This window comes from Danio aesculapii, chromosome 15, assembly GCF_903798145.1.
Source record: "Danio aesculapii chromosome 15, fDanAes4.1, whole genome shotgun sequence".
NCBI classification, from domain to species: domain Eukaryota; kingdom Metazoa; phylum Chordata; class Actinopteri; order Cypriniformes; family Danionidae; genus Danio; species Danio aesculapii.
This window is the reverse complement of record NC_079449.1, coordinates 7,040,867-7,051,846: the sequence shown is the minus strand read 5'-3', so window position 1 is coordinate 7,051,846 and position 10,980 is coordinate 7,040,867. Positions and strand designations below refer to the sequence as shown.

The 10,980-nt window shown below is 39.2% G+C and overlaps 1 protein-coding gene across 3 annotated transcripts in view; it reads left to right on the top strand.

Annotated features, from left to right (window-relative positions):
- The window catches only part of LOC130241943 (NACHT, LRR and PYD domains-containing protein 3-like), an 11,892-nt gene extending 912 nt beyond the window's left edge, over positions 1-10,980 (top strand). The window contains exons 3-12 of one of the 3 annotated variants that reach the window (XM_056473944.1): positions 1,094-1,195; positions 1,460-1,570; positions 4,713-4,823; positions 6,101-6,169; positions 6,253-8,016; positions 9,478-9,642; positions 9,739-9,858; positions 9,949-10,122; positions 10,259-10,429; positions 10,529-10,980. In XM_056473944.1, the coding sequence (XP_056329919.1) occupies positions 1,094-1,195; positions 1,460-1,570; positions 4,713-4,823; positions 6,101-6,169; positions 6,253-8,016; positions 9,478-9,642; positions 9,739-9,858; positions 9,949-10,122; positions 10,259-10,429; positions 10,529-10,694 (2,953 nt within the window). In that variant the 3' untranslated portion in view covers positions 10,695-10,980. The remainder of the gene's footprint in view (positions 1-1,093; positions 1,196-1,459; positions 1,571-4,712; positions 4,824-6,100; positions 6,170-6,252; positions 8,017-9,477; positions 9,643-9,738; positions 9,859-9,948; positions 10,123-10,258; positions 10,430-10,528) is intronic. The other 2 variants (XM_056473945.1, XM_056473946.1) reach the window with 2 other exon arrangements.

Below are 10,980 nucleotides of genomic sequence, written 5' to 3'. Positions count from 1 at the left end.
GCTTATGTAACAAGCCAGAATGAAAACAAAAAACCCGCCATGTTTGAAATACACAGCGAGAGATTACAGCGGATTTATATATACATATAAAAACGAGCCATGGTCGATCCGGGCTCAAATTAACCTTGTCGTCTTCTTGATGAACAGCCACAAAGCCATGGAGTAGAGCAGAATCTACCCTGTGCCTCGTAGTTTTTTACGAGGCAGTCTGAAGTGCGAGCGGTTTCACTTTCTTCCTTGAGTTTGCCACGCGTCTAACGTATATATCTGAAATAATAACTAATAACTTCTTGAGCTGATGATAATACCGGGCGCTTGATTATTGATGTGTTTTAAAACCCAATTCTGTCAGTCAGCACATTATTTTTCAGCAAACATGAGCAAAATGCCATGTTTAACTATTATCTACACATTTTGGACTAATATGAACTGGGAATGATGGAATTACTCTCTAACAGAGGCTACATGTGCTGCTGAAGATTACAGACACAGATAAGAGGTTTTCACTGACTGTGGGCTATATATTGTGTTGTTTTTTAACCTAAATACGGACGAAATGTCTGCTGTGTGTGTTCTTCTGTAGTTGATAACATATCAGAGACTGTAAGGAGCTGTATGTGTTCATATATTTTCATTTATTTAATATAATTACAGACGTTACAGTAGGCTGTTTTCGCACTGTCATTGATCTGCTGTTATAATCAACTCATGTTCATAGTAAAGTTAGTAATAAACATTTCTACACAAGTATTTATGTGTATGAAGCATCTGTTTTGTGAGAAGTGCTTCTCATATGATATGTGAACGACCCGTACAGCTTTATTGTAGACATTTCCCCGAGCGAGAATGACGTCGACTGAAACTTTCTATCATACCCACAAAAGGGTACCTTTGGTAGTGGAAACGAAAGCCTGATAAAGGTGACCCGTATCGACCCGAACCGTACCGTACTAATCAGTGGAAATGAGCCACTAAATGGTTTTGCAACATGGTTTTTTCCCAATTCTTGATGACCACAGACATTGTTTGTAATAGCGTGATCATTGTTAGCCAATACTGAAATGGATTTTGTTGTCTTTTGGAATTTCCGAAGGAGAGACAATTCACCTGAACCAAGTGCTGTGTCTCTCAAAAGTGACAAATCAATGAAAACACCAATTGAGATAAAAGATGGAGATTCTCCAGGGAATCAAAGGTAACGACAGAATTGTTTTGTTGCTAGTTGTTACTGAAAGAGAAACAACCAAAAATAAAATTAAAGTTTGCAAAGAGAAGTAAAAATTCGATGAAAATTCAAGCTCAGTTAAAAGTAAAAAATTGTGTTTATCTGAAGGTAAATCCATTGAACTTTACATTTAAATGTGGCTGTGTTGGTTTTGAAAATGTGGTAGCCAGATAACAGTAAACTAAAAGAAAAAGTTATATTTGCTTCAACAACCGATTTTGTTGTCTTTTGCAGTTTTCAGCAAAGAGACAATTCACCTGATCCCAGTGTTTGGTCCCTAAAAAGTGACAAATCAATGAAAACGCCAATTGAGTTACAAAATGAACATAATCCAGGGAATCAAAGGTACATGCAAATTATTTTAAAACTTTGTGTGACATTATTAAATTGTGTTGCGTTATCTGACAGGGAAATTCCAACAAAACATATTCAATTAGGCCAGGTGCAAAAATAGTGCTGATTCTTTACTCGTGTTTAGTAAATCCTGACAGTACTGTTGTAATGCTAATAAAATCATTTAAACTAACACAAACTTTCCTTCAAAAGTGTACACACTAAAACTCACTGAATCTGAATCTCACACCACTACTATAATACATTCTTAATACATTTAAAAACTACAAATATTTATCCCCCATGGAAAACTCCACACAGATTCACACAGCACTCAACTTGTTGAACCTAAATAATTTTGTATGATCAAAATAATGTAAAATATATATGTAAAGTTATTCAGAAACAACAAACAAAGTCAAATCCTATCAGTACAGTACCTCACAGTAGTGAGCTTTATATAACTAAACCAGGAAACTTTATGAACGAGTTAAACCAGTTTAAGGCTTTGTAAACAAGTTTTAGACTTGTATTTTTGTTAGATTTTTTATGACTTCTAACGAAATGGTTATGTACATAACCCTCGTTCCCCAAGGGGGGAACAACAATGCTGTCAATTGACACACTGGAGGATATTGCCAGATAGCCAATGATTCTGAAGAGTAAGAAAATGTGCCAAGTAATGACCTATGAATTGGTAACGCGCAGCTCTCGCAGCTGATAGTAATATTAATCAGCTGAGAATAAAGTAAGTTGTGGCAATGAAACATAGCATTTATGTCCCCCTCCTTGGTAAATGAGAGTTACGTACGTAACCATTTCATTCCCCAGTGGGACGGGAACTCCAATGCTGTGTGTCATTTTTCACATTGAAGAAGTGTCTGGAAAATGTCACAGCAGTTAAACCTTGCCACGGCCTTGGTGAGAGATTTGCCAAGCACAGCGTGAGCGCACCATCATCACCAAGGACGCAGCCCTCCAAGATCCTCTGGACCTTACCTACCTTGACCTAGCTGAAGCATTTAAAGGCTTATTTATGCATTACATATTTATTTTCTGTCAGGGGGTTGTAAGATATACACCTACCGAACCCCAGAATGCAGGCTGACCAAGGGGGCATATCAACAACGTAATGGGCCAGACACCCAACTTCTCCTCTGAGTCAGGTGATGGGGGCCTCAAAGGTATTCTGTAGGGTTAACCAAATAGGGAACTCACCTAAGCAGAGTGGATAAAATGCATTCTCCATATTAGGGAGAAAGGCACAGCAAGCATGTTTCAACACCGAGCTAAATTTCCTCATTAAAAACTGGGGTTATCCATTACAAGCGAGGAAACCGGCTCCACATGAAGATCATAAAATCTTGCAAATGTATTAGATGTCGCCCAGCCCACAGCTCTACAAATGTCTGCTAGAGAGGTGCAACATGCTAACGCCCAAGAGGAGGCAACACTCCTTGTAGATTGCGCTCTTACCCCCCAGGGACATGGTTCGCCCTGGCACTGATAAGCAAGGGCGATGACATCCACTATCCAGTGAGGCAACCTCTGTTTAGATATAGCCCTTCCCTTTTGTCGATCACCATAACAAACAAGAGCTGCTCAGAAGATCTAAAACTCTGACTGTGGTCCACATACAAGTGTAGAGCGAGAATGGAACATGGCAAAGTAAGGGCTGGGTCTGCCTCAACCGGGGCCAGGGCTTGCAGGTTCACTACCTGGTCTCGAAAGGGTAAGACTGGGGTCTCAGGATAATGTGAGAGTAGGCCGGCCTGAATTTTAGACACGATTCACTAATGCAAAATGCCTCCAAGTCCCTGACTCTCTTGATCGATGCCAACACGACCAGCAGAGCTGTCTTCACGGACAGAAATCTCAAGGATACTGAGTCGGGTGGTTTGAATGGATCTCTCAGTAGGCCTGCTAGCACTACAGTGAGATCCCAAGGCATAAGAGAGGGGCAGGGGGCCATGCTGATCTGGCATGTCCAGCGTTCTTCTCGGCAAGAAGCGCACCATTCAGTGACTCCACTTCAGGGTGTAGGCATGCCTCGTAGAGGGTGCTCTAGCCTAAAGTGGAGTCACTGAATGGTGCGTTTCTTGCCGAGAAGACCACTGGACATGGCAGATCAGCATTCTGCTTTCCTTCTTTCAGGACAGGTTGGAGTGCTGGAGTGCTAGCCTAAGTGATGGTGTTAACCACTGCAACCGGTAGGTCACCTAAGTCCTCCGTGCTCCGTCTAAGAACCACACGAGGAGGTTCTAAAGATCTGGCTGCGGGTGCCAGATGGTGCCCTGTCCTTGACAGAGAAGCTCTTTCCTCAAAGGGATCTGCCAGGGATTGGCCATCGAGATGAGAGATTTCTGAAATCCAGGTCCGGTTGGGCCAGAGAGGTGCAATTAACAAAACCTGCTCCTCGTCCTCCTTGACCTTGCACAGGGTCTGTGCAAGTATGGGAAAACAAGTATTAGTGCATACCCTGGGACCAGCACATCCACGCCAAAGGGGGGCATGAAACATGCCCATTTCAACTAGACCAAACCGGGATGGAGTCTTCATTTTCCCAGGCGTGTAAGCTGCTGTAAGAGCACATCAGCTGCAGATATCAGCCACATATGACTCCAGAGGAGCAGATGGCGAGGAAGCTGAGACATACAGTGAGAGTGTATACCCCCATGTGGTTGATATTCGCCACCGTCCTTGTGCGGTCCGTCCTGACCAGCATATGTTTCTGCTCTAACATTGGTTGAACTCATTGAAGAGTGACAAACATTACCAACAGCTCCAGGAAATTGATATGCCAATGCAGCCGAGTCCAGACCCCAAACCCGCAAGTACATGGTCATTGTACATAGCTCCCAGCCTGTGCTGCATCCGTCGTGATAACGATATGCCTGGACACTTGTTCTTGGGGCACCCCAACCCCTAGGAAAGCAGAGACTCTTTATTAAAACTTATACTCAGCTGATTAATATTGCTATCAGTTGTGAGAGCTGCGCGCAGCCAAATCATAGGTCATTAATTGGCCCGTTTTCTTACTCTTCAGAATCATTGGCTATCTGGCGATATCTTCCAATGTGTCAAATGACACAACTTTCCACCCCAAGAAGCTAATCATTGTTACCGATTGTTGAGATTTTATTGCCTTTTGCAGTTTTCGGCAAACATACAATGCACCTGATCCCAGTGTTTGGTCCCTGAAAAGCGACAAATCAATGAAAACACCAATTGAGTTAAAAAACAGAGATCCCCCGAAGAATCAAAGGTAAATATATATGTAAAAAAATATGTAAAAAAATTATATATATATATATATATATATATATATATATATATATATATATATATATATATATATATATATATATATATATATTATTTTTTTTTTTTTTTTATTATTTGGTTTGCTTCATGTGACATTAAAAAAATTGTTGCATGATTCATTTAATAGATAACATATAACAGTTGACTTGAACAATTTCAACAGTTGACTTGAACCAGATGTAACAAGTGGAAGTAATTAAGTTTATTTTACCGCTATTTTCTCTAATCTGAGAAAAGAAATACACATAATACATGACATTGAAAGTTTAAAAGAAGTCAAGATCAATTGCATATATTTGTTTAATGACTAGATAAAATTGTTCTATTTTTATGCAACAATAAGCTCACATGAAGAAAGAAATTGACATGTATGAGAACAGCTAGTGTGTTTGGGCTCTTTTTAGGAGGTTTAGATTACCTGCTTGGTTGCAGAAAAAAGAGAGAGATTATATATTCTTAGTTCAGGAAAAGTCATCATGTCTTTTGTATTTAAAGGGTCACGAAACACCAAAACACATTTTCTGAGCTGTTGACAGTCATATATGTGTCTCTCGCTGCTAAAAACACTATTAGGACACATATTTTTCACTAAAAAGTGAAAATTGGTTGTTTTTGCATTATTTCGAGCAAATTCGTTTTTCCGGTTTGTTACTGTCGTGTTGTATATTCTCCGCATATTGTGACAGGATAGTCTACACACAAAAGACTTTCTGATGCTACCTACCGAGTGCATCTAAGCTACCGAGAAATGCGGTGTTTTTTTTTCTCTCATTCGCCGTTGGGTAACAAACTTTGCATTAAAAATACACGCTTCCAGCAATTCCTCGAATCAAATATCTCGTTTGTCTCGAGGGGCATGAATAAAATTTCTGAATGAAAGTGCCAAACTGAAGTTAAAGTCCACCATTTAATAATTTGTCAAATAATTCGAATACTGATGTCACTGTCTTTCTCCTCTGCATCTGTGTGTTTGTTTTGCATCTGTGAGAATCAACACGTGCCCAAACCAAAAACTCCCATATTTATGCAAACCCCTCCCTCTTTTCCTCCCCCAACACTCGCACCTAAACAGAGCTGGACACACCCACTTTCCTGACTTTTTCCAAACTAGAAGTGTTAAAACACCCTGCTGAAACAGGGGGGTTTCATGACCCTTTAATGCAAATAAATCAAGTCACTGTCGTTTTGATGCTAACATAATTGTATTTTGTCTTTAAGGTTTTCACAGACAAAATCTTATCAGGATACTCCGACGGCTGAGAGCTTTCCTGGAAAATCCATCCATCAGTATGTTAAACACACCAGTAATGTGATTTATAATGTCTTTATTTGTGCATATTTACTGTTACTGACAAACATATTTTCAACAGACAGGATTCTGAAACACATGAAGAAAAAATTCTAAGACTCAAATCAAACATAAGAAAGAAACATCAGTACATTTTCGAAGGATTTGCAAGGCAGGGAAACCCAACACTCCTCAATGAGATTTACGTAGATCTCTACATCACAGAGGGTGGGAATGGAGAGATCAGTAATGAACATGAATATAAAAGGATAGAAAAATCTTTAAAGAGTGCAGCAACAGCAACAATACCTATAAAATGTAGTGAAATCCTTACACCTTTACCTGGACAAAACAAAGCCATCAGAACTGTGTTGACGAAGGGAGTCGCTGGCATTGGAAAAACAGTCTCTGTGCAGAAGTTCATCCTGGACTGGGCTGAAGAGAAGGAGAATCAGGACGTCCAGCTCATATTTCCACTTCCTTTCAGAGAGATCAATCTGATGAAGGACAAAACACTCAGTCTGTCAGATCTTCTTCAGCTCTTTTTCCCTCAAACTAAAGAAATGGAAATATCCAGTGACAAATATAAAGTGCTGTTCATTCTTGATGGTCTGGACGAGTGTCGTCTTCCCTTAAATTTCAAAAGGAATGAGACTCTGAGGGATGTGACTAAAACATCATCAGTGGACGTGCTGCTGACGAACCTGATTGTGGGGAATCTGCTTCCCTCTGCTCTCATCTGGATCACCTCCAGACCAGCAGCAGCAGATCTCATCCCCTCTGAGTGTGTCCATCGAGTGACTGAGGTACGAGGCTTCAATGACCCTCAGAAGGAGGAATACTTCAGCAAGAGAATCAGTGATCAGATTCTGGCCAATACAATCATCTCACACCTCAAGTCCTCCAGGAGCCTCTACATCATGTGCCAAATCCCAGTGTTCTGCTGGATCTCAGCCACTGTTCTGGAGAAGATGTTGAGTGAAGCAGAAACTGCAGAGATTCCCAAGACTCTCACTCAGATGTACACACACTTCCTGATGACCCAGATCAACATTAAAGGCACAAAGTACAATGAGAAGAAAGTTGAAGATAAAGAAATGATCCTCAAACTGGGGAAATTGGCGTATGAGCAGCTGGAAAAAGGCAATATAATCTTCTATGAGGAAGACCTGAGAGAGTGTGGCATTGATGTGGCAGAAGCTTCAGTTTACTCAGGATTGTGCACTCAGATCTTCAGAGAGGAGTTTGGCTTGTATCAGGGGAAAGTCTTCAGCTTTATTCATCTGAGCATTCAGGAACATCTAGCGGCTCTATATGTGCACCTCTCCTTCCACAACAATGATGAAAATGTGCTTGAACCACAAAAATCTGGAGAGCAAGTGACAATGTTGAGTATACACACATGTGCAGTTGATAAAACTTTACAAAGTATGAATGGACGTTTCGATCTTTTTCTTCGTTTCCTCATGGGACTTTCATTGCAGTCAAATCTCAGCCTCCTAAAAGATCTTTTGGTTAAGAAGCCAGGCAGCTCCCTGAAAATAGAAAAAACTACTGACTATCTCAAGGAAAAACTAAAAATAATCCCTTGCTCAGAAAGGGCTCTTGTTGTTTTCCACTGTCTGAATGAACTCAACGATCATTCTCTAATTACTGAAAAACAAATCTACCAGACCCGTGGAGATATAAAAACCAACACTCTTTCCTCAGACCACTGGTTGCCTCTGGTTTACATATTAATGACATCAAATGAGAAGTTTGAGGAGTTTCAACTTCCAAAATATGGACGACTGGACGATGCCCTGCTCTGGCTACTGCCTGTGATCAAGCTTTCAAAAAGGATTTTGTGAGCAAAGTCAACATTCAAAATCAATGTTATACATATTTACACTACAGTATTACTTTTCCACTAATTCATGCACCACAGCTCAAATATTTCACCTTTTGTACAAAAAGTATAATAGTTTTACAAATAATTTGGTTGGTTTGCATTTCAAGGCTTGTTGCACAAAGCTGGTTTGGATTTTTACCTTGGTAAGTTATAATTTGTGGTCCGTATGGTCCAGAGTTAACAAAGAACATTTATATCAAGCATTGGGGACAACCTCATTTTAACTGGTTATATTTTTTCAACCTGAAGCTGACTCTGCAACTCTGTTCAACTATTTTGTGCAACAGGCCTCAGCTGTCATACTGTAAAAAATGCCGGGTTCCACACAATCAATTTGTTTTGGGATAAAATAAAATAATTAAGTTAACTTATTAGTTTTTACAAATCAGGCCCGGTGCCAGGATGTCATAATTGAGGGGGCATTTTAATCCCATAGCGGGGCACTAGACCTGGTGACTGATTTTGGTCCCTCTTGTTCCTTTCATTTAGGTTATTGATTCACTTATTTATTATTACTTTGCATTACTGCCTAAGATACAGACTTGAGGCAGTAATAAACTTTTTTTTTAGTAATGATAATATGCACAGTTTCTGATTTTATCAATGAAGGTAATGCAACAATACCTTTTACATAAACACAGATCATGGCTTCAGCGCCAAACGAGTGCTTTAAATCATATTTTATTCTCCTTATTTCTTTCTGTTTTATTTCAAATAATATAAATGATTCAGGTTTTAGGTGAAGACGTCAAACTATGCCCACACATGCAAGTGAACCCACGGTTAGACAATCCATTCATTCAGTCATTGAGTCCAAAGACATGTGGTACAGGGGAATTTGGTAGGCTAAATTATCCGTAGTGTGTGAGTGAGTGTGTACGCATGATTCCCAGAGATGGGTTGCAGCTGTAAGGGCATCCGCTGCGTAATACATATGCTGGGTAAGTTGGCAGTTCATTCCACTGTGGCGACCCCAGATTAATAAAGGGACAAAACCGAAAAGAAAATGAATGAATGAATAATAATTATATAATAATAATAATTTATTAAAATATGAATTATAATGTAGACTACTGTGATGTGTCCAACTAAACATTTCTATTAGGCTATATATCCCCTAACATGTAATGAATTAGGCTGCTTGGGGGGGTTGATGGGGGGGTGTTGCGCCGGGCCTGTTACCAATTGAAGTGGCTTGACCATAAAACAATTAAGTTGTCACCCTCAAAACTGTGTATTAACTGTGTTGTTTCAGCTCATTAAGTAAATAATAATTTTGTGAGTATATTTGCACTTAAGGGCAGACATCTACCACTACTTAAACATATTGTAAAAAGGTATTCACTGCTATTCACACTTAGTCTAAGAGTCACAAAAACATCTAAATAAGTCATGTCTATTTCTTATCACTGGCAGGCTGGATGACTGTAATATCACATATAAAGGCTGTGGAATACTGTCTATGGTTCTTTCATATGAATCCAATGTGAGAGAGCTGGACCTGAGCAACAACAACCTGCAGGACGCAGGAGTAGAAATACTCTGTGGTGGAATAAAGAAATCGCCCAACATGAAATCACTGTATGTGCAATGATATAAAGCTTAATATAAGAGCAGTATAGTAAAAATGAGTTTATACATGACAATATTGAATAAAAGCATTCTATTTTACTTTAGGGTACAAGAATGGTTCAAAATGAAGCAAATAGATCTTGACAAACTGCATAACAGCTATGAAGATTATATATGTCTCACTGCTGGATTACAGGACACAGAGTGTAAATTGGAATCTCTGAAGTAGGCATACAGATAACAAATACATTAAAAAACAGTCCTTAGCTCACAGATTTCTATACTGACTACATATGTATTTTCTCTTCTCTGTAGCCTGACCAACTGTGGAGTAACAGAAGAGGGTTGTGTTTTTCTGAGCAAAGCTCTGATTTTAAATTGTACTTATCTGAAAGAGCTCAACCTGAGCTGTAACCCCATTGGAGGCTGTGGGGTGAAACACCTTTGTGCTGCTCTGGAGAAAGTTCACTGTGCACTAGAAATAATGATGTAAGTGATAACACAAGTACATAAACTCAATTCTTAAATTATTTTATTGAAGTTAATAATAAGTAATGCTCCTTAAATTGCTTTATTTATAGGGGTAAGTTGAAAGAGTATGAATTATGTTAAATTTTTTCCTCAGATTGGCCAAATGTGGATTGACAGATAAAAGTTGTGCTGCTCTGGCTTCAGCTCTCAGCTCAAAGACTAGTCTGAAAAATCTGGATCTGAGTATTAATGATCTACAAGACTCAGGCGTGAAGACGCTCTGTGTGGGACTGCAGAATCCTCACTGTAAACTACAGAAGCTGAGGTAAAGATCTGGAAATGTCAAGAATAGTCTCAGCAGATTAATTAAAATCACATTTAAATAAAGAGACTCCACTGACCTGCGTTCACTTCTTTTCTTCAGGTTGTCCAACTGTAATGTAACTCATGAAGGACTGACAGCCCTGACTGTAGCTCTGAAATCAAGTCCATCACAACTGAAAGAGCTCGATCTTCTTGAGAATGATCTGGAAGAGTCAGACTTGAACATGATTTACATGATAATGGACAAATCATCAGATAATGAATAGAAAATTCTAGCAACTCTTTATGTGTGAATAAAGACACACAGAAACACTGTTTAATGAAATACATTTAAAGAACTTCGTTAAAAATATAAACATAAGCTGTAACAGTGTGAATAATGAAAGTATCATACACCATGATTGTAATGCCAAGCTGAAAATCCAAGCAAGATAAGACAAAGCTGGCAATGAGGCTTATCAGGAAAATCATTTCAGAAAGTGTGTAAATAAATGCAAAGTATTCAAAACTAGACTGCACTATATGGCAAAGAACAAAGCCAGTTCACTCATC